This window comes from Callionymus lyra, chromosome 3 (genome assembly GCF_982586985.1).
Source record: "Callionymus lyra chromosome 3, fCalLyr1.hap1.1, whole genome shotgun sequence".
NCBI lineage: Eukaryota > Metazoa > Chordata > Actinopteri > Syngnathiformes > Callionymidae > Callionymus > Callionymus lyra.
In genome coordinates, this window is record NC_141820.1 from 6,250,603 (window position 1) to 6,273,670 (window position 23,068).

The 23,068-nt window shown below is 43.8% G+C and overlaps 1 protein-coding gene across 1 annotated transcript in view; it reads left to right on the forward strand.

Moving 5' to 3' along the window:
- The first annotated feature begins 384 nt into the window (after positions 1-384).
- Positions 385-23,068, forward strand: part of LOC148083122 (NLR family CARD domain-containing protein 3-like) — a 102,627-nt gene continuing 79,943 nt past the window's right edge. The window contains exons 1-8 of the mRNA XM_087785837.1: positions 385-468; positions 1,688-1,784; positions 2,585-2,697; positions 2,771-2,887; positions 3,242-3,322; positions 3,423-3,498; positions 6,085-7,843; positions 9,128-9,304. Coding sequence (XP_087641963.1) covers positions 385-468; positions 1,688-1,784; positions 2,585-2,697; positions 2,771-2,887; positions 3,242-3,322; positions 3,423-3,498; positions 6,085-7,843; positions 9,128-9,304 — 2,504 coding nt within the window. The remainder of the gene's footprint in view (positions 469-1,687; positions 1,785-2,584; positions 2,698-2,770; positions 2,888-3,241; positions 3,323-3,422; positions 3,499-6,084; positions 7,844-9,127; positions 9,305-23,068) is intronic.

The window sequence follows — 23,068 nt, forward strand, 5'->3', positions numbered from 1 at the left end:
AATAAAACGGAAACGGGAAAAGAATCACGGACTAAATCTTACTGGACTACCCGCAGATTAAACAACCCAGACACAAATCAATTTGTTCAAGATGAAGTGATCAGCTTCTTACTTGATGGTAGATGTTGAATGGAGGTTTAGGCAGCAGCTGGAGACCAGATGAAGGTGACGAGCGGGTGGATGACGGAGTCGGATGATGAGGATGAAGGAGAGGAACGAGGGAATCAAAGTTCTTTCGCCGATGGGACCAAGCGGTCCGATGAATCACAGTGTCGGCTTCCTGGTTGTAGACACCTCACGTGAACGCGCTGAACGCCTGGAATGTTCACTTCGCTGAGGGAAAGTCTTTAGTTCAGGAACACTTTCTTCTTACGGGATGTAAGGATGATTCACGGGCGGTTGCTTCTTGATGGAGATTCGCAGTGGAACTTTGCGGAGTTTGGAAGGATGCTGGAAGCGGGTCCTTCAGTGCGGTCCTCAGGTTAGACTTGCAGGAGTTCGTCAGGAGGCCGGAGATCGTCTTGGAGGCAGTTGGTGAAGACCGAGTTTTATCACGTGGGAGGTGATAAGCTCTGATGTTAAGAGGCACGCTCTAATTTTCGGAACAACACAAATTCTCTAAGTTGGACACAGTTTTTATGTTGAAACTTAGTGGTCGTAAAAAGGGGCAAACCCTTATGATTGGTTGACGTCTCTTTGGGGGGAAAAGGGTCCTTCCAGGCCGACACCCCCTCCTCCTCCTTCTCACCTCTCCAATTGTCTTTCTTCTCATCATACAAGAAAGATCATATGTACATTAAAAATGCTTTAAACTATTTGTAATTTCTAGATTATTTTCCCACGGAGCGCGAACATTCAAATAACACCAAACATGACAAATATAGAACATGTATTACAAAATGAAGGTTTAGATAATGATTAATTCAATTCTTATGTTTCATCTGTGATTACTTTCTTCATTTTGATAACTTCCAACACCTTGCACGTAGATACCTTAACTCACAAGTATATTTCTTCTAGCAGGTAATACACATTTCAATGAATATTATCCCAGACCCACACACACATACACGCCTTCTGCTTGTGAAGACATCTGTTAGCACTTTCAATGTTGATTCGCATCTTCACCAGCTCTGCGTCTGCAGGAAGCCATAAAAGTTCTTATCTGATCTTGGTTGATCAGAATCTCACCCTGAAGTGTTGAACTCTTTGGTCACGGAGAGTTGAGCTTAACCATTTGTCAAAACTCTCACCCTCCTTGCTTTAGAAGACCCGGTCAAACAGGGACATGTCTTGAACTCTCACCCTTTCCTGCTGTGATTATTCACCCAAAAGGTTGTGATATGTTAATCCCAGCTGGTCTGGTTGTAGCCTTATCTGCAGGAATGTTGGCACCTCCTGAAGACTGGCTTGGCTCTCAGAGGGGTTATTTTCATTTAGTCTAGTTCATTACACGGTGGTCGAGGCCTTCCCTTATCTAACCACCCAATTACTGTACTGATGTCCGAGTCTTCTTTCTGCCTCAATATCATCTCCACGTCACTTTGAAGGGAGTCGCCAACATCTTGCCTTTGCCCATCTGCCGGTGAGACTGCATGTACCTCTGCACTTGCTCCACTCTCGGACCCCGGGCGACGCGACAATGCATCTGCATTCTTATGCTGCGAACCCTCTTTGTGAACCATAGTCCAGTCATACGGGTCCAACTCCAACACCCATCGACTCCGGCGCCCTGTTGGGTCGTTATCCAATGACATGTGCCGCAGGCCCAACAAAGGACGATGGTCAGTGATAATGGTGAAGGACGAGAAACCCACATAATGTTTAAACTCCCGAACAGCCCACACTACTGCCCATAACTCACGATCGAACGTTGACCAGCGTTTCTGGGTGGCTGTAAGAGCCTGACTAGCATATGCAACAACCCTCTCTAGTCCCTCACTGTCTTGCGCCAATACTGCCCCAACTGCGTTCTTAGAAGCGTCCGTGTAAATCTTAAATGGCCGTTCAAAATTTGGGAGTGTCATGACAGGAGAAGAAGTCAAGACCTGTTTCAAATATGAGAAAGCTGCATCGCATTCCGGAGTCCACTCAAAGCAAACATTCTTTCCAGTCAAATAATGAAGTGGGGCAGCATGCCGGGAAAAATTCCTAACAAAGCGCCTGTAATACGAGCAAAGGCCCACAAAAGCACGCACTTCAGATGGGGTTTGGGGTGTGGGCCAATCCCTCACTTTATTTATGTTCTGGGGGTCAGGTTGTAGACCCTGTCTGGACACCGTATGACCCAAGAATACGACCTGGTCGCAAGCAAAATTACACTTCTGCGGATTCAATCGAAGGCCTGCTTCTTGAATTCTAGACAACACTTGCTTCAAATGTGTCATGTGTTCCTCGAAGGTCCGACTGTAAATCAAAATATCGTCTAAATAGACCATACAGATGTGCCAAGGAAGGCCACGTAGTATCAACTCCATCATACGTTGAAAAGTGGCTGGGGAGTTAGACAACCCCATGGGCATTACGCGCCATTGATAAAGGCCTCTTCCTGTGGTAAACGCTGTCTTTTCACGATCCTCCTCAGCCATTTCGACCTGCCAATATCCATCTGAAAAATCCAGTGTGGTGAACCAGCACGACCCTGCTAGAGAATCTAAACTGTCATCCACCCGGGGAAGTGGATGCGAATCTTTCACTGTGACGGAGTTGAGCCGCCGGTAATCAACACAAAACCGCCACTTGCCGCCCTTCTTTTTGACTAATACCACAGGAGAAGCCCAGGGGCTTGAGCTTTCCTCAATCAGACCATCAGTCAACAGTTGAGTTACCTGGCGCTCGATCTCTGCCCGTTTTCCTGGGCAGGTTCTATAAGCCCGCTGATTTACTGGTGAAGAGTCTGTCCTGATGTGATGCTGTATTAAGGAACATTTACCCCGTGTACTCACATTCCCTGAAAATATGTCTGGAAACTGAGAGAGTAAAGTCGATAGTTGATTCCTACGAGCTGGAATCAGGGCTGAATCATCGAGGTTGAGAGGGATTCTGTTCACCTCCTGCTGACCGGTGACTGAACAGATTTCAGGGGTCATTACTTCATTACACCCAACCGCGTAGAATTCGCCCAAATGGAATCCGACTTTTAGCTCAATTGCCTCAGCTGTAGGATTCAGAACTCGAGCCATAGTAACCCCCTTTCTGACCATGTTAACTGTATGAGCTACTACCACTCCCATTTTTTCAGGACAATTGGGCTCTATGTAACCTTCAAACTCCTCAAACGGGCATTCTCACACCGCTCAGCAATAATGAGGGCCTCGTCCAAGTCGGTCGCACCTTGTTACAGGCATTTGGCTTTTAAACCAGGTTCCAACCCGGCTAGAAACCTCCGGAACTTTTCTTCACGGTGTGCGGTTTCTCCGTAGTCAGGGAAGGCCTCCATCACGAGCCGGCTCACGTCCGCAGCATATACCTCCAAACTCTCGCCCGGAGCCCTCACCCGTGCGGCTAGATTAGTCTTGAATCGCTCCATAAATTGTCGTTGACCAAACGCGGAGGCAAGTCTTTCTTTAACCGCCTCATAGTCTTGTTTTATTGTCCAAGGTAAACTGTCCCATAATAAAAATGCTGCATGGCTGAGGCTAGTTGGCAGAATTCTTACAAGTTCGCTCTGAGATTCATGTCTACCCGTGGCTGCCTCCACTGCAACTTCCAATCGTCTGCTCCAGCTTAAAAAACTTTGTCCTCCATCGCCGGAAAAGGGTGGCGGTAAATCCACTTTAAAACCGTTACCGTTCGGTGTGCTCGTCTTGAAGGGATCCTCGTGATTCCACATGTCTCAAGTCTCGGTCGCGATATCCCACCGCTGCCACCAATGTAACCTAGCGGTCTCAAAATGATGCAAAATGCAGAGTTCTCAATGCCAGTAGTCCAAAACAGACTTTATTCCCTTTTCTCACACTCCTCTCTCCAGCGTGCTCGCAGGCACTCCTCCACGTGTGACTCCTCACCCGCACACCAACCTCCCAGACACGCCCCCAACACAAATATGCCCCAACACTTTTCTGGAAGACTGTTACACTATGTATACTACTGTGACTTGCCACTCCCTCCCCACATTTTTCTGAAAACTATCTATAAAGAGAACAAATAAATTACGTTTTAAATAATGCATTGCTGGAAGTTATATTGCATTCAACAGTCTGATGGCCGGAGGGAAGAAGCTGTTGCTAAATCTTTCTGTTACGCAGAGGATACTGCGGAACCTTCTGCCAGATGCCAGGAGAGAGAACAGTCCATAGAGGGGGTGGTTGGGGTCAGACAGAATCCTGTAGGCTCTGTTCAGGCAGCGTGAATTTGTAACGTCCTGGATGGGGGGGAGTGGTGTCTCGATGATCTTCTCCGCTCACTGGCTCACAGAAACAAAAGGGCAACACAAGGAAAAGGCACTCAAGGGCCAGTAGGCCGAGCAAACATCTCATAATTTTGCAACAATGTGTTAAGATTTAAAACATCCAAACAAAAAAAAAACAGTGCATGGAGCTCATCCTCCCTGTTGGAAGCTATATCTGTAAATATTGTCAGCGCTTTAAGTACTGGAATCATTTTCTCACTGTAACTTGTGTGTTCATCCGTTGTTGAAGAAGTTTGTATCATGTGACGACCAACAGTCTCTTCAGTTGTTGAGTCAAGAAGAAGAATTCTAAATAGTGCAACTACTTTTCTTCTCCTCCACCTGAAGTCTTGTGAAACTTGACACACAACAAACGTGATGAAATATTCATCAAAAGTCAAGTTTGATTTGAGTGTTTTTCTTGTGATGCAACCTTCACGTGGATCATATGAGCGCCTCAGATGAAGGTCACTGATAAGAGAAAATACTTCAAGTGATTTAAGAGTCACTGATTCAATGATTGAGGGAATGTTTGAGTCGTCAAAGACTGTTAGTTGATCCTCAACAATCATTCTTTCACTCACAGCTGTGTGTGTTTCTATCAGCAGTTAGTGACTCTTGGTGACTTCAACTGAAGATGTTCATGAGTCAATGCAGCTCAAAACTTCTCTTTTATTGAGCTTCACGAACTGCTCGTCAAAAGTGCTGCAGACAGTCGTGGAGGAAAGTCGACTCACAAGAGAAGAAGCAACAAACTGCAGCCATGAGAATGAAATCACGACTGAAGTGTGAGACAAACTTTTGTTTCACCTGGTTTTCCATGAATGTGGAAGATTCTATCTTAGGTGGTCTGCACATGGAAGAGTCAGAGTCTTGCTCAGATCATTGGTGTCCTTGTAGAAGTAGACAGAACTTATTGACGGCCTGATGTTCTTCACAGAGAGGATAAGCAGGTCTCGGATGTTCTCAGTCTCCAGTGTGTCCAGCAGCATCAGACAGATGTGGACTCCACACTTCAGGTACGTTCAAGTCTTCAGCCTCACCTGCTGACTACAACAGCTGCTAACTCACCAGTCAGCTGCTTCTGCTGCTTCATGAAGCTCTGATCCTGGACAACTCCACCTGTCAGCTTCATACATGAAGTAGAAGGTCTGGTGTGGCTGAGACTCTCGTTTAGTTTTAGAGAGAAGATGAGATTTGAATGTGACTCAGACTCTCTGGTCCTACTCTTGAAGAAAGTATTGCTCAACAGGTCCTGGTTAGACTTGGACTGAGACATACCTCTGGTGACCTCTGTAGGTCACATGATCAAGTCACATGTTTGTGTTTCAGCTGCTGGAGGACAAGGTCATGACCCTGGTGAAGGAGGAACTGGAGAGAGTGAAGAAGTTTCTCAGACCAGGTGAGCAGAAACACCTGGATGATGAGGAAGAGGAGGAGTTGAAGTGTGAAGAGGAGCAGATGAGGAGCAGCAGAGAAGCTTTCCTGAAGATCATCCAGAACCTCCTGAGGAGCATGAAGCAGGAGGAGCTTGCTGGTCTTCTGTGGGGAAGTAAGAGGATTTGAACCTTCAACCTGCTGAAAATGAAGTCTTGAATCTATTAGAACATTTGAGATTGAAATTCCTGCAGCTGATGAGAAGATTGATCTTCAGCTTCTAGAATCTTGTGACTCATGTGACTTCTCTTCTTCAGGAAGTCGTGCAGGAAAGATTCAACGACTGCTGAAGAGGAGCCTGAAGAAGAAGTTCCACAGTGTGTCTGAGGGGGTCGCTAAAGCAGGAAACTCTGCTCCTCTGAATCAGATCTACACGGAGCTCTACATCACTGAGGGGGGCACAGACCAGGTCAACCAGGAGCACGAGGTCCGACAGATAGAAGCAGCCACCAGGAACCAGACCAGACCAGAAACCACCATCAGACAAGAAGACCTCTTTAAAGCCTCACCTGAGAGAGACCCACCAATCAGGAGCCTGCTGACGAAGGGCGTGGCTGGCATTGGGAAGACCCTCCTGACACAGAAGGTCACTCTGGACTGGACTGAAGGCAAAGCCCACCAGAACTTCCACTTCATGTTTCCTTTCACCTTCAGAGAGCTGAACCTGCTGAAAGAGAAGAAGTTGAGTTTGGTGGAACTTGTTCATCTTTTCTTTCCTGAAACCAAAGATCTCAGCAGCTTTGAAGAAGTCCAGGTTCTGTTCATCCTTGACGGTCTGGACGAGTGTCGACTCCCTCTGGACTTCCTCAACAGTCAGGTCCTCACAGCAGCTACAGAGTCCACCTCAGTAGACGTCCTCCTGACAAACCTCATCAGAGGGAATCTTCTTCCCTCAGCTCGTCTCTGGATGACCACACGACCTGCAGCAGCCAATCAGATCCCTCCTGAGTGTGTGGACATGGTGACAGAGGTCAGAGGGTTCACTGACCCCCAGAAGGAGGAGTACTTCAGGAAGAGGTCCAGTGATGAGGAGCAGACCAGCACCATCATCTCTCACATCAAGACCTCCCGAAGCCTCCACATCATGTGTCACATCCCGATCTTCTGCTGGATCACTGCCACAGTTCTGGAGGACATGTTGAAGAGCGGAGACACAGGACAGCTGCCTAACACCCTGACTGAGATGTTCATCTACTTCCTGGTGGTTCTGTCCAAAGTCAAGAAGCTGAAGTACCATGGAGCAGCTTGGACAGACACAGTTTGGGATCCTGAGAGCAGCAAGATGATGGAGTCTCTGGGAAAACTGGCTTTTGAGCACCTGAAGAAAGGAAACTTGGTCTTCTATGAATCAGACCTGACAGAGAGTGACATCGACATCACAGCTGCTTCACTTCACTCAGGAGTCTTCACTCAGATCTTCAGAGAGGAGAGAGGACTGTACCAGGACCAGATGTTCTGCTTCATCCACCTGAGTCTTCAGGAGTTTCTGGCTGCTCTTCATGTTCACCAGAAGTTCTTCAACTCTGAAGTCAACCTGCAGTCAAGAATCGTTGACATAGAAAAGTTCTACCAGAAAGAAATCAATGATGCTGTAGAAAGTCCAAATGGACATCTGGACTTGTTCCTGCGCTTCCTTCTGGGTCTTTCTCTGCAGACCAGCCAGAGTCTCCTGACAGGTTTATTGAAACAAACAGGAAGAAGCTCTTGGACCAATCAGGACACAGCAAAGCTCATCAAGAAGAAGATCAGTGAGAATGTGTCTCCAGAGAGAATCATCAACCTGTTCCACTGTCTGAATGAAGTGAAGGACTCTTCTCTGGTGGAGGAGGTCCAACAGCAGCTGAGATCAGGACGTCTCTCCACAGATCAACTGTCTCCTGCTCAATGGTCCACCCTGGCCTTCATCTTACTGTCCTCAGAGGAACATCTGGACGTGTTTGACCTGAAGAAATACTCTGCTTCAGAGGAGGTTCTTGAGAGGCTTCTCCCGTTGGTTCAAGCTTCAAATAAAGTTCTGTAAGTGGATCATTGGAACATCTCTGAAGATATAAACATCAACGTTTGATTTCCTGTTTCATTTTATTCAGGCTGAGCAGGTGTGGACTGACAGAGAGAAGTTGTTCACTTCTGTCCTCAGTCCTCAGCTCTCCGTCCTCTAGTCTGACTCAACTGGACCTGAGTTACAACTATGACCTGAAGGATCCAGGAGTGGAGCTGCTGTCTGCTGGACTGAAGAGTCCACACTGTCACCTGGAGACTCTCAGGTCAGAACATCATTTCTACAGCTTCAGAGCTGAAATGTGAAAGTCAGAGGTGAGACTCCAGAGAGTTTTGTCAAGTCGAGTCTACAGTAAATAATCCTGAGTTCAAGTCACAAATCAATTAGAGGAGTCGACTCTCGAGTCATACATCACTAGTTTAAGTCAAGCCTTAAGTCATAAATCACTAGTCCTAGTCGACACTTGAGTCACAAATAACTAGTATGAGTCGAGTCACTATTAATAAGTCCCAGTTGACTCGAGTCACAAATAACGAGTCTCAGTCACGAGTCATAGGTGTGACTCGAGTCTCCATCTCTGCCAAAAGTATTGTCTTGAAACATGGAAGGAGATTATTTCCAAATATCAATGAAAAGGTGAGTAAACTCTTGATTTGACCCTCGCAGGCCTCCATATTCAAACCTGGAAATACAGAGAAAACATTTGAAACCTGGAGATTTAAAGAAACGACACATGTTTGAACAATGATGGAGGGAAACTTTGAAGACTTTGATGAATGAAAACATAATTAGAAGTAGAAAATAACAAGTTTATAGAAAGAAAACTTGATAGAAATCTTCAATTGAGACATTTTCATGAATCACAAATAAAAGGTGTCACCAGATGAAAACAAGTTGATCGATGTATTGATTGATAAACAACCTTCAAAAATAATCTACAAACATCGTTGTTTTTCTCATGACTTTTATTCATTTATTTCTATTGTGACTTTAGTTTTTCTTCTTCTCTTGTGTTTGTTTCTGGTATAAAAACAACATCAATCCTCTCACAACCGTCTCTGTGTATCATGTGACACTTTTATAAATAATGAAACAAAGTCAGGAAAGTGTTGAACTGATGAAAACATCATTATTTCATGTGTTTGATCAAGTTGATCCTGATTGATAGAAAAGTCTTCAAATATTCACACAATCATGTGATGATCTTATGAATGTAAAGAGTTCAGTGTTTCCTCAAATCAAGTCTTTCAAGTCAAAATAGAGAAAAAGTCACTTGTTGACGACACTCGTCTCTTTCACAGGCTGGACTGCTGTGGACTGTCAGAGAGAAGTTGTTCACTTCTGTCCTCAGTCCTCAGCTCTCCGTCCTCTAGTCTGACTCAACTGGACCTGAGTCACAACAAAGACCTGCAGGATCCAGGAGTGGAGCTGCTGTCTGCTGGACTGAAGAGTCCACACTGTCACCTGGAGACTCTCAGGTCAGAACATCATTTCTACAGCTTCAGAGCTGAAATGTGAAAGTCAGAGGTGAGACTCCAGAGAGTCAAAGTTTTGTCTTCAGTTTGTTCTTCAATGAAGCAGCTGATTCTAAGTGACATCAGTCTTCAGCAGGTTCTGACACTTGAACTTTGTTTATTTTGACTTCTGCTGGGGTCGTGCTGTTCAGTATGTTGACACATATTTACTGATCTCAAATACATTCAAAGACATTTGAGTGACACTTGTGATGTTCTAACTTGTTCTGTTTCTAGATTTCAATGCAGGGTAATGTTCATGGTGATGTGAGCATGTGTGATAAACACATCAGGAACTGTATGAAAACTGAAACATGTTCTTCTTCATCACAAGTCATATCATCATCACAATATTGAACAGTGTCATCACACATCCTGCTCTTATCTCTTCATTTCTACTCATCTTTGTCACCATTCTTGATTTCTCTCTTCCTTTCTCTTGTTGTTTTGTTCGTCACACATCACTAGTCCGAGTCAAGTGTCGAGTCACACATCACTAGTCCGAGTCAAGTGTCGAGTCACACATCACTAGTCCGAGTCAAGTGTCGAGTCACACATCACTAGTCCGAGTCAAGTGTCGAGTCACACATCACTAGTCCGAGTCAAGTGTCGAGTCACACATCACTAGTCCGAGTCAAGTGTCGAGTCACACATCACTAGTCCGAGTCAAGTCTCGAGTCACACATCACTAGTCCGAGTCAAGTCTCGAGTCACACATCACTAGTCCGAGTCAAGTGTCGAGTCACACATCACTAGTCCGAGTCAAGTGTCGAGTCACACATCACTAGTCCGAGTCAAGTCTCGAGTCACACATCACTAGTCCGAGTCAAGTGTCGAGTCACACATCACTAGTCCGAGTCAAGTGTCGAGTCACACATCACTAGTCCGAGTCAAGTCTCGAGTCACACATCACTAGTCCGAGTCAAGTCTCGAGTCACACATCACTAGTCCGAGTCAAGTCTCGAGTCACACATCACTAGTCCGAGTCAAGTGTCGAGTCACACATCACTAGTCCGAGTCAAGTGTCGAGTCACACATCACTAGTCCGAGTCAAGTCTCGAGTCACACATCACTAGTCCGAGTCAAGTGTCGAGTCACACATCACTAGTCCCAGTCAAGTGTCGAGTCACACATCACTAGTCCGAGTCAAGTGTCGAGTCACACATCACTAGTCCGAGTCAAGTGTCGAGTCACACATCACTAGTCCGAGTCAAGTGTCGAGTCACACATCACTAGTCCGAGTCAAGTGTAGAGTCACACATCACTAGTCCGAGTCAAGTGTCGAGTCATAAATCACTAGTCCGAGTCAAGTGTCGAGTCACACATCACTAGTCCGAGTCAAGTGTCGAGTCACACATCACTAGTCCGAGTCAAGTGTCGAGTCACACATCACTAGTCCGAGTCAAGTGTTGAGTCATAAATCACTAGTCCGAGTCAATTGTCGAGTCACACATCACTAGTCCGAGTCAAGTCTCGAGTCATAAATCACTAGTCCGAGTCAAGTCTCGAGTCATAAATCACTAGGCCGAGTCAAGTTTCGAGTCATAAATCACTAGTCCGAGTCAAGTCTCGAGTCATAAATCACTAGTCCGAGTCAAGTGTCGAGTCATAAATCACTAGTCCGAGTCAAGTTTCGAGTCATAAATCACTAGTCCCAGTCAAGTGTCGAGTCACACATCACTAGTCCGAGTCAAGTGTTGAGTCACACATCACTAGTCCCAGTCAAGTGTCGAGTCACACATCACTAGTCACAGTCAAGTCTCGAGTCACACATCACTAGTCCCAGTCAAGTCTCGAGTCACACATCACTAGTCCCAGTCAAGTGTCGAGTCACACATCACTAGTCCCAGTCAAGTGTCGAGTCACACATCACTAGTCCCAGTCAAGTCTCGAGTCACACATCACTAGTCCGAGTCAAGTGTCGAGTCACACATCACTAGTCCCAGTCAAGTGTCCAGTCACACATCACTAGTCCCAGTCAAGTGTCGAGTCACACATCACTAGTCCCAGTCAAGTGTCAAGTCACACATTACTAGTCCCAGTCAAGTGTCGAGTCACACATCACTAGTCCCAGTCAAGTGTCGAGTCACACATCACTAGTCTCAGTCGCGTGTCGAGTCACACATCACTAGTCTCAGTCAAGTTTTGAGTCAAAAATCACTAGTCCGAGTCAAGTCTCGAGTCATAAATCACTAGTCCGAGTCAAGTCTCGAGTCATAAATCTCTAGTCCGAGTCAAGTGTCGAGTCACACATCACTAGTCCCAGTCAAGTGTCGAGTCATACATCACTAGTCCGAGTCATGTGTCAAGTCACACATCACTAGTCCGAGTCGCGTGTCAAGTCACACATCACTAGTCCCAGTCAAGTGTCGAGTCACACATCACTAGTCCCAGTCAAGTGTCGAGTCACACATCACTAGTCCCAGTCGCGTGTCGAGTCACACATCACTAGTCCCAGTCAAGTGTCGAGTCACACATCACTAGTCCCAGTCGCGTGCCGAGTCACACATCACTAGTCCCAGTCAAGTTTTGAGTCATAAATCACTAGTCCGAGTCAAGTCTCGAGTCATAAATCACTAGTCCGAGTCAAGTCTCGAGTCATAAATCACTAGTCCGAGTCAAGTTTCGAGTTATAAATCTCTAGTCCGAGTCAAGTTTCGAGTCATAAATCACTAGTCCGAGTCAAGTCTCGAGTCATAAATCTCTAGTCCGAGTCGCGTGTCGAGTCACACATCACTAGTCCGAGTCGCGTGTCGAATCACACATCACTAGTCCCAGTCGCGTGTCGAGTCACATATCAGTAGTCCGAGTCAAGTGTCGAGTCACACATCACTAGTCCCAGTCAAGTGTCGAGTCACACATCACTAGTCCGAGTCAAGTGTTGAGTCACACATCACTAGTCCCAGTCAAGTCTCGAGTCACACATCACTAGTCCCAGTCAAGTGTCGAGTCACACATCACTAGTCCCAGTCAAGTGTCGAGTCACACATCACTAGTCCCAGTCAAGTCTCGAGTCACACATCACTAGTCCCAGTCAAGTGTCCAGTCACACATCACTAGTCCCAGTCAAGTGTCGAGTCTCACATCACTAGTCCCAGTCAAGTGTCGAGTCACACATCACTAGTCCCAGTCAAGTGTCGAGTCACACATCACTAGTCCCAGTCAAGTGTCAAGTCACACATCACTAGTCCCAGTCAAGTGTCGAGTCACACATCACTAGTCTCAGTCAAGTTTTGAGTCAAAAATCACTAGTCCGAGTCAAGTCTCGAGTCATAAATCACTAGTCCGAGTCAAGTCTCGAGTCATAAATATCTAGTCCGAGTCAAGTGTCGAGTCACACATCACTAGTCCCAGTCAAGTGTCGAGTCATACATCACTAGTCCCAGTCAAGTGTCGAGTCATACATCACTAGTCCGAGTCGCGTGTCGAGTCACACATCACTAGTCCCAGTCAAGTGTCGAGTCACACATCACTAGTCCCAGTCAAGTGTCGAGTCACACATCACTAGTCCCAGTCGCGTGTCGAGTCACACATCACTAGTCCCAGTCAAGTGTCGAGTCACACATCACTAGTCCCAGTCGCGTGCCGAGTCACACATCACTAGTCCCAGTCGCGTGCCGAGTCACACATCACTAGTCCCAGTCAAGTTTTGAGTCATAAATCACTAGTCCGAGTCAAGTCTCGAGTCATAAATCACTAGTCCCAGTCGTGTCGAGTCACACATCACTAGTCCCAGTCAAGTGTCGGGTCACACATCACTAGTCCCAGTCGCGTGTCGAGTCACACATCACTAGTCTCAGTCAAGTTTTGAGTCAAAAATCACTAGTCCGAGTGAAGTCTCGAGTCATAAATCACTAGTCCGAGTCAAGTCTCGAGTCATAAATCTCTAGTCCGAGTCAAGTGTCGAGTCACACATCACTAGTCCCAGTCAAGTGTCGAGTCATACATCACTAGTCCGAGTCGCGTGTCGAGTCACACATCACTAGTCCCAGTCAAGTGTCGAGTCACACATCACTAGTCCCAGTCGCGTGTCGAGTCACACATCACTAGTCCCAGTCAAGTGTCGAGTCACACATCACTAGTCCCAGTCGCGTGCCGAGTCACACATCACTAGTCCCAGTCAAGTCTCGAGTCACACATCACTAGTCCGAGTCAAGTCTCGAGTCATAAATCACTAGTCCGAGTCAAGTTTTGAGTTATAAATCTCTAGTCCGAGTCAAGTTTCGAGTCATAAATCACTAGTCCGAGTCAAGTCTCGAGTCATAAATCTCTAGTCCGAGTCGCATGTCGAATCACACATCACTAGTCCCAGTCGCGTGTCGAGTCACATATCACTAGTCTGAGTCAAGTCTCGAGTCATAAATCACTAGTCTGAGTCAAGTTTCGAGTCATAAATCACTAGTCTGAGTCACGTTTCGAGTCATAAATCACTTGTCCGAGTCAAGTCTCGAGTCATAAATGACTAGTCTGAGTCAAGTCTCGGGTCATAAATCACTAGTCTGAGTCAAGTCTCGAGTCATAAATGACTAGTCTGAGTCAAGTCTCGGGTCATAAATCACTAGTCAGAGTCAAGACTCGAGTCATAAATCACTAGTCTGAGTCAAGTCTCGAGTCATAAATCTCTAGTCCGAGTCAAGTCTCGAGTCATAAATCTCTAGTCCGAGACAAGTCTCGAGTCATAAATCACTAGTCCGAGTCAAGTCTCGAGTCATAAATCACTAGTCCGAGTCAAGTTTCGAGTCATAAATCTCTAGTCCGAGTCAAGTTTCGAGTCATAAATCACTAGTCCGAGTCAAGTCTCGAGTCATAAATGTCTAATCCGAGTCAAGTCTCGAGTCATAAATCACTAGTCCGAGTCAAGTTTCGAGTCATAAATCTCTAGTCCGAGTCAAGTCTCGAGTCATAAATCACTAGTCCGAGTCAAGTTTCGAGTCATAAATCTCTAGTCCGAGTCAAGTTTCGAGTCATAAATCACTAGTCCGAGTCAAGTCTCGAGTCATAAATCTCTTATCCGAGTCAAGTTTCGAGTCATAAATCTCGAGTCATAACTCTCTAGTCCGAGTCAAGTTTCGAGTCATAAATCACTAGTCCGAGTCAAGTTTCGAGTCATAAATCACTAGTCCGAGTCAAGTTTCGAGTCATAAATCACTAGTCCGAGTCAAGTTTCGAGTCATAAATCACTAGTATGAGTCAAGTTTCGAGTCATAAATCACTAGTCCGAGTCAAGTTTCGAGTCATAAATCACTAGTCCGAGTCAAGTTTCGAGTCATAAATCACTAGTCCGAGTCAAGTTTCGAGTCATAAATCACTAGTCCGAGTCAAGTTTCGAGTCATAAATCACTAGTCCGAGTCAAGTTTCGAGTCATAAATCACTAGTCCGAGTCAAGTTTCGAGTCATAAATCACTAGTATGAGTCAAGTTTCGAGTCATAAATCACTAGTCCGAGTCAAGTCTCGAGTCATAAATCACTAGTCCGAGTCAAGTTTCGAGTCATAAATCACTAGTCCGAGTCAAGTTTCGAGTCATAAATCACTAGTATGAGTCAAGTTTCGAGTCATAAATCACTAGTCCGAGTCAAGTCTCGAGTCATAAATGACTAGTCTGAGTCAAGTCTCGGGTCATAAATCACTAGTCAGAGTCAAGACTCGAGTCATAAATCACTAGTCTGAGTCAAGTCTCGAGTCATAAATCTCTAGTCCGAGTCAAGTCTCGAGTCATAAATCTCTAGTCCGAGACAAGTCTCGAGTCATAAATCACTAGTCTGAGTCAAGTCTCGAGTCATAAATCTCTAGTCCGAGTCAAGTCTCGAGTCATAAATCTCTAGTCCGAGACAAGTCTCGAGTCATAAATCACTAGTCCGAGTCAAGTCTCGAGTCATAAATCACTAGTCCGAGTCAAGTTTCGAGTCATAAATCTCTAGTCCGAGTCAAGTTTCGAGTCATAAATCACTAGTCCGAGTCAAGTCTCGAGTCATAAATGTCTAATCCGAGTCAAGTCTCGAGTCATAAATCACTAGTCCGAGTCAAGTTTCGAGTCATAAATCTCGAGTCATAAATCTCTAGTCCGAGTCAAGTCTCGAGTCATAAATCACTAGTCCGAGTCAAGTTTCGAGTCATAAATCTCTAGTCCGAGTCAAGTTTCGAGTCATAAATCACTAGTCCGAGTCAAGTCTCGAGTCATAAATCTCGAGTCATAACTCTCTAGTCCGAGTCAAGTTTCGAGTCATAAATCACTAGTCCGAGTCAAGTCTCGAGTCATAAATCACTAGTCCGAGTCAAGTTTCGAGTCATAAATCTCGAGTCATAAATATCTAGTCCGAGTCAAGTCTCGAGTCATAAATCACTAGTCCGAGTCAAGTTTCGAGTCATAAATCACTAGTCCGAGTCAAGTTTCGAGTCATAAATCACTAGTCCGAGTCAAGTTTCGAGTCATAAATCACTAGTATGAGTCAAGTTTCGAGTCATAAATCACTAGTCCGAGTCAAGTTTTGAGTCATAAATCACTAGTCCGAGTCAAGTTTCGAGTCATAAATCACTAGTCCGAGTCAAGTTTCGAGTCATAAATCACTAGTCCGAGTCAAGTTTCGAGTCATAAATCACTAGTCCGAGTCAAGTTTCGAGTCATAAATCACTAGTCCGAGTCAAGTTTCGAGTCATAAATCACTAGTATGAGTCAAGTTTCGAGTCATAAATCACTAGTCCGAGTCAAGTCTCGAGTCATAAATCACTAGTCCGAGTCAAGTCTCGAGTCATAAATCACTAGTCCGAGTCAAGTTTCGAGTCATAAATCACTAGTCCGAGTCAAGTTTCGAGTCATAAATCACTAGTATGAGTCAAGTTTCGAGTCATAAATCACTAGTCCGAGTCAAGTCTCGAGTCATAAATGACTAGTCTGAGTCAAGTCTCGGGTCATAAATCAGTAGTCTGAGTCAAGTCTCGAGTCATAAATGACTAGTCTGAGTCAAGTCTCGGGTCATAAATCACTAGTCAGAGTCAAGACTCGAGTCATAAATCACTAGTCTGAGTCAAGTCTCGAGTCATAAATCTCTAGTCCGAGTCAAGTCTCGAGTCATAAATCTCTAGTCCGAGACAAGTCTCGAGTCATAAATCACTAGTCCGAGTCAAGTCTCGAGTCATAAATCACTAGTCCGAGTCAAGTTTCGAGTCATAAATCTCTAGTCCGAGTCAAGTTTCGAGTCATAAATCACTAGTCCGAGTCAAGTCTCGAGTCATAAATGTCTAATCCGAGTCAAGTCTCGAGTCATAAATCACTAGTCCGAGTCAAGTTTCGAGTCATAAATCTTGAGTCATAAATCTCTAGTCCGAGTCAAGTCTCGAGTCATAAATCACTAGTCCGAGTCAAGTTTCGAGTCATAAATCTCTAGTCCGAGTCAAGTTTCGAGTCATAAATCACTAGTCCGAGTCAAGTCTCGAGTCATAAATCTCTTATCCGAGTCAAGTTTCGAGTCATAAATCTCGAGTCATAACTCTCTAGTCCGAGTCAAGTTTCGAGTCATAAATCACTAGTCCGAGTCAAGTTTCGAGTCATAAATCACTAGTCCGAGTCAAGTTTCGAGTCATAAATCTCGAGTCATAAATATCTAGTCCGAGTCAAGTCTCGAGTCATAAATCACTAGTCCGAGTCAAGTTTCGAGTCATAAATCACTAGTCCGAGTCAAGTTTCGAGTCATAAATCACTAGTCCGAGTCAAGTTTCGAGTCATAAATCACTAGTATGAGTCAAGTTTCGAGTCATAAATCACTAGTCCGAGTCAAGTTTCGAGTCATAAATCACTAGTCCGAGTCAAGTTTCGAGTCATAAATCACTAGTCCGAGTCAAGTTTCGAGTCATAAATCACTAGTCCGAGTCAAGTTTCGAGTCATAAATCACTAGTCCGAGTCAAGTTTCGAGTCATAAATCACTAGTCCGAGTCAAGTTTCGAGTCATAAATCACTAGTATGAGTCAAGTTTCGAGTCATAAATCACTAGTATGAGTCAAGTTTCGAGTCATAAATCACTAGTATGAGTCAAGTTTCGAGTCATAAATCACTAGTCCGAGTCAAGTTTCGAGTCATAAATCACTAGTGTGAGTCAAGTCTCGAGTCATAAATCACTAGTCCGTGTCAAGTTTCGAGTCATAAATCACTAGTATGAGTCAAGTCTCGAGTCATAAATCACTAGTCCGAGTCAAGTCTCGAGTCATAAATCACTAGTATGAGTCAAGTCTCGAGTCATAAATCACTAATCCGAGTCAAGTTTCGAGTCATAAATCACTAGTCCGAGTCAAGTCTCGAGTCATAAATCACTAGTTTGAGTCAAGTCTTGAGTCATAAATCACTAGTTTGAGTCAAGTCTTGAGTCATAAATCACTAGTTTGAGTCAAGTCTCGAGTCATAAATCACTAGTTTGAGTCAAGTCTTGAGTCATAAATCACTAGTTTGAGTCAAGTCTCGAGTCATAAATCACTAGTTTGAGTCAAGTCTCGAGTCATAAATCACTAGTCCGAGTCAAGTCTCGAGTCATAAATCACTAGTTTGAGTCAAGTCTCAGGTCATAAATCACTAGTTTGAGTCAAGTCTCGAGTCATAAATCACTAGTTTGAGTCAAGTCTCAGGTCATAAATCACTAGTTTGAGTCAAGTCTCGAGTCATAAATCACTAGTTTGAGTCAAGTCTTGAGTCATAAATCACTAGTTTGAGTCAAGTCTCGAGTCATAAATCACTAGTTTGAGTCAAGTCTCGAGTCATAAATCACTAGTTTGAGTCAAGTCTCGAGTCATAAATCACTAGTCCGAGTCAAGTTTCGAGTCATAAATCACTAGTCCGAGTCAAGTTTCGAGTCATAAATCACTAGTATGAGTCAAGTTTCGAGTCATAAATCACTAGTCCGAGTCAAGTTTCGAGTCATAAATCACTAGTCCGAGTCAAGTTTCGAGTCATAAATCACTAGTATGAGTCAAGTTTCGAGTCATAAATCACTAGTCCGAGTCAAGTCTCGAGTCATAAATCACTAGTCCGTGTCAAGTTTCGAGTCATAAATCACTAGTATGAGTCAAGTCTCGAGTCATAAATCACTAGTCCGAGTCAAGTCTCGAGTCATAAATCACTAGTATGAGTCAAGTCTCGAGTCATAAATCACTAATCCGAGTCAAGTTTCGAGTCATAAATCACTAGTCCGAGTCAAGTCTCGAGTCATAAATCACTAGTTTGAGTCAAGTCTTGAGTCATAAATCACTAGTTTGAGTCAAGTCTTGAGTCATAAATCACTAGTTTGAGTCAAGTCTCGAGTCATAAATCACTAGTTTGAGTCAAGTCTTGAGTCATAAATCACTAGTTTGAGTCAAGTCTCGAGTCATAAATCACTAGTTTGAGTCAAGTCTCGAGTCATAAATCACTAGTCCGAGTCAAGTCTCGAGTCATAAATCACTAGTTTGAGTCAAGTCTCAGGTCATAAATCACTAGTTTGAGTCAAGTCTCGAGTCATAAATCACTAGTTTGAGTCAAGTCTCAGGTCATAAATCACTAGTTTGAGTCAAGTCTCGAGTCATAAATCACTAGTTTGAGTCAAGTCTCAGGTCATAAATCACTAGTTTGAGTCAAGTCTCGAGTCATAAATCACTAGTTTGAGTCAAGTCTTGAGTCATAAATCACTAGTTTGAGTCAAGTCTCGAGTCATAAATCACTAGTTTGAGTCAAGTCTCGAGTCATAAATCACTAGTCCGAGTCAAGTCTCGAGTCATAAATCACTAGTTTGAGTCAAGTCTCGAGTCATAAATCACTAGTTTGAGTCAAGTCTCAGGTCATAAATCACTAGTTTGAGTCAAGTCTCGAGTCATAAATGACTTTTATTCATTTATTTCTATTGTGACTTTAGTTTTTCTTCTTCTCTTGTGTTTGTTTCTGGTATAAAAACAACATCAATCCTCTCACAACAGTCTCTGTGTATCATGTGACACTTTTATAAATAATGAAACAAAGTCAGGAAAGTGTTGAACTGATGAAAACATCATTATTTCATGTGTTTGATCAAGTTGATCCTGATTGATAGAAAAGTCTTCAAATATTCACACAATCATGTGATGATCTTATGAATGTAAAGAGTTCAGTGTTTCCTCAAATCAAGTCTTTCAAGTCAAAATAGAGAAAAAGTCACTTGTTGACGACACTCGTCTCTTTCACAGGCTGAACTCCTGTTGGCTGTCAGAGAGAAGTTGTTCACTTCTGTCCTCAGTCCTCAGCTCTCCGTCCTCTAGTCTGACTCAACTGGACCTGAGTCACAACGACCTGCAGGATCCAGGAGTGGAGCTGCTGTCTGCTGGACTGAAGAGTCCACACTGTCACCTGGAGACTCTCAGGTCAGAACATCATTTCTACAGCTTCAGAGCTGAAATGTGAAAGTCAGAGGTGAGACTCCAGAGAGTCAAAGTTTTGTCTTCAGTTTGTTCTTCAATGAAGCAGCTGATTCTAAGTGACATCAGTCTTCAGCAGGTTCTGACACTTGAACTTTGTTTATTTTGACTTCTGCTGGGGTCGTGCTGTTCAGTATGTTGACACATATTTACTGATCTCAAATACATTCAAAGACATTTGAGTGACACTTGTGATGTTCTAACTTGTTCTGTTTCTAGATTTCAATGCAGGGTAATGTTCATGGTGATGTGAGCATGTGTGATAAACACATCAGGAACTGTATGAAAACTGAAACATGTTCTTCTTCATCACAAGTCATATCATCATCACAATATTGAACAGTGTCATCACACATCCTGCTCTTATCTCTTCATTTCTACTCATCTTTGTCACCATTCTTGATTTCTCTCTTCCTTTCTCTTGTTGTTTTGTTCGTCACACATCACTAGTCCGAGTCAAGTGTCGAGTCACACATCACTAGTCCGAGTCAAGTGTCGAGTCACACATCACTAGTCCGAGTCAAGTGTCGAGTCACACATCACTAGTCCGAGTCAAGTGTCGAGTCACACATCACTAGTCCGAGTCAAGTGTTGAGTCACACATCACTAGTCCGAGTCAAAACTCGAGTCATAAATCACTAGTCCGAGTCAAGTTTCGAGTCATAAATCACTAGTCCGAGTCAAGTCTCGAGTCATAATTCACTAGTCCGAGTAAAGTTTCGAGTCATAAATCACTAGTCCGATTCAAGTCTCGAGTCATAAATCACTAGTCCGAGTCAAGTTTCGAGTCATAAATCACTAGTCCGAGTCAAGTCTTGAGTCATAAATCACTAGTCCGAGTCAAGTTTCGAGTCATAAATCACTAGTCTGAGTCAAGTCTCGAGTCATAAATCACTAGTCTGAGTCAAGTCTTGAGTCATAAATCACTAGTCTGAGTCAAGTCTTGAGTCATAAATCACTAGTCTGAGTCAAGTCTCGAGTCATAAATCACTAGTCTGAGTCAAGTCTTGAGTCATAAATCACTAGTCTGAGTCAAGTCTTGAGTCATAAATCACTAGTCTGAGTCAAGTCTCGAGTCATAAATCACTATTCCGAGTCAAGTTTCGAGTCATAAATCACTAGTCCGAGTCAAGTCTCGAGTCATAAATCACTAGTCTGAGTCAAGTCTTGAGTCATAAATCACTAGTTTGAGTCAAGTCTCGAGTCATAAATCACTATTCCGAGTCAAGTTTCGAGTCATAAATCACTAGTCCGAGTCAAGTCTCGAGTCATAAATCACTAGTCTGAGTCAAGTCTTGAGTCATAAATCACTATTCCGAGTCAAGTTTCGAGTCATAAATCACTAGTCCGAGTCAAGTCTCGAGTCATAATTCACTAGTCCGAGTAAAGTTTCGAGTCATAAATCACTAGTCCGAGTCAAGTCTCGAGTCATAAATCACTACTCCGAGTCAAATTTCGAGTCATAAATCAGTAGTCCGAGTCAAGTCTCGAGTCATAATTCACTAGTCCGAGTCAAGTCTCGAGTCATAATTCACTAGTCCGAGTAAAGTTTCGAGTCATAAATCACTAGTCCGAGTCAAGTCTCGAGTCATAATTCACTAGTCCGAGTCAAGTTTCGAGTCATAAATCACTAGTCCGAGTCAAGTCTTGAGTCATAAATCACTAGTACGAGTCAAGTCTCGAGTCATAAATCACTAGTCCGAGTAAAGTTTCGAGTCATAAATCACTAGTCCGAGTCAAGTCTCGAGTCACACATCACTAGTCCCAGTCAAGTGTCGAGTCACACATCACTAGTCCCAGTCAAGTGTCGAGTCACACATCACTAGTCCCAGTCAAGTGTCGAGTCACACATCACTAGTCCCAGTCAAGTGTCGAGTCACACATCACTAGTCCGAGTCAAGTCTCGAGTCATAAATCACTATTCCGAGTCAAGTTTCGAGTCATAAATCACTAGTCCGAGTCAAGTCTCGAGTCATAAATCACTAGTCCGAGTCAAGTCTCGAGTCATAAATCACTATTCCGAGTCAAGTCTCGAGTCATAAATCACTAGTCCGAGTCAAGTTTCGAGTCATAAATCACTAGTCCGTGTCACGTTTCGAGTCATAAATCACTAGTCCGAGTCAAGTCTCGAGTCATAAATCACTAGTCCGAGTCAAGTCTCGAGTCATAATTCACTAGTCCAAGTAAAGTTTCGAATCATAAATCACTAGTCCGAGTCAAGTCTTGAGTCATAAATCACTAGTCCGAGTCAAGTTTCGAGTCATAAATCACTAGTCCGAGTCAAGTTTTGAGTCATAAATCACTAGTCCGAGTCAAGTCTCGAGTCATAAATCACTAGTCCGAGTCAAGTCTCGAGTCATAAATCACTAGTCCGAGTCAAGTTTCGAGTCATAAATCACTAGTCCGAGTCAAGTTTCGAGTCATAAATCACTAGTCCGAGTCAAGTCTCGAGTCATAAATCACTAGTCTGAGTCAAGTCTCGAGTCATAAATCACTAGTCCGAGTCAAGTTTCGAGTCATAAATCACTAGTCCGAGTCAAGTCTCGAGTCATAAATCTCTAGTCCGAGTCAAGTTTCGAGTCATAAATCACTAGTCCGAGTCAAGTCTCGAGTCATAAATCACTAGTCCGAGTAAAGTTTCGAGTCATAAATCACTAGTCCGAGTGAAGTCTCGAGTCATAAATCACTAGTCCGAGTCAAGTTTCGAGTCATAAATCACTAGTCCGAGTCAAGTCTCGAGTCATAAATCACTAGTCCGAGTCAAGTTTCGAGTCATAAATCACTAGTCAGAGTCAAGTTTCGAGTCATAAATCACTAGTCCGAGTCAAGTCTCGAGTCATAAATCACTAGTCCGAGTCAAGTTTCGAGTCATAAATCACTAGTCCGAGTCAAGTTTCGAGTCATAAATCACTAGTCTGAGTCAAGTCTCGAGTCATAAATCACTATTCCGAGTCAAGTTTCGAGTCATAAATCACTAGTCCGAGTCAAGTCTCGAGTCATTAATCACTAGTCTGAGTCAAGTCTCGAGTCATAAATCACTAGTTCGAGTCAAGTTTCGAGTCATAAATCTCTAGTCCGAGTCAAGTTTCGAGTCATAAATCACTAGTCCGAGTCAAGTTTCGAGTCATAAATCACTAGTCCGAGTCAAGTTTCGAGTCATAAATCTCTAGTCCGAGTCAAGTTTCGAGTCATAAATCACTAGTCCGAGTCAAGTTTCGAGTCATAAATCACTAGTCCGAGTCAAGTTTCGAGTCATAAATCACTAGTCCGAGTCAAGTTTCGAGTCATAAATCACTAGTCCGAGTCAAGTTTTGAGTCATA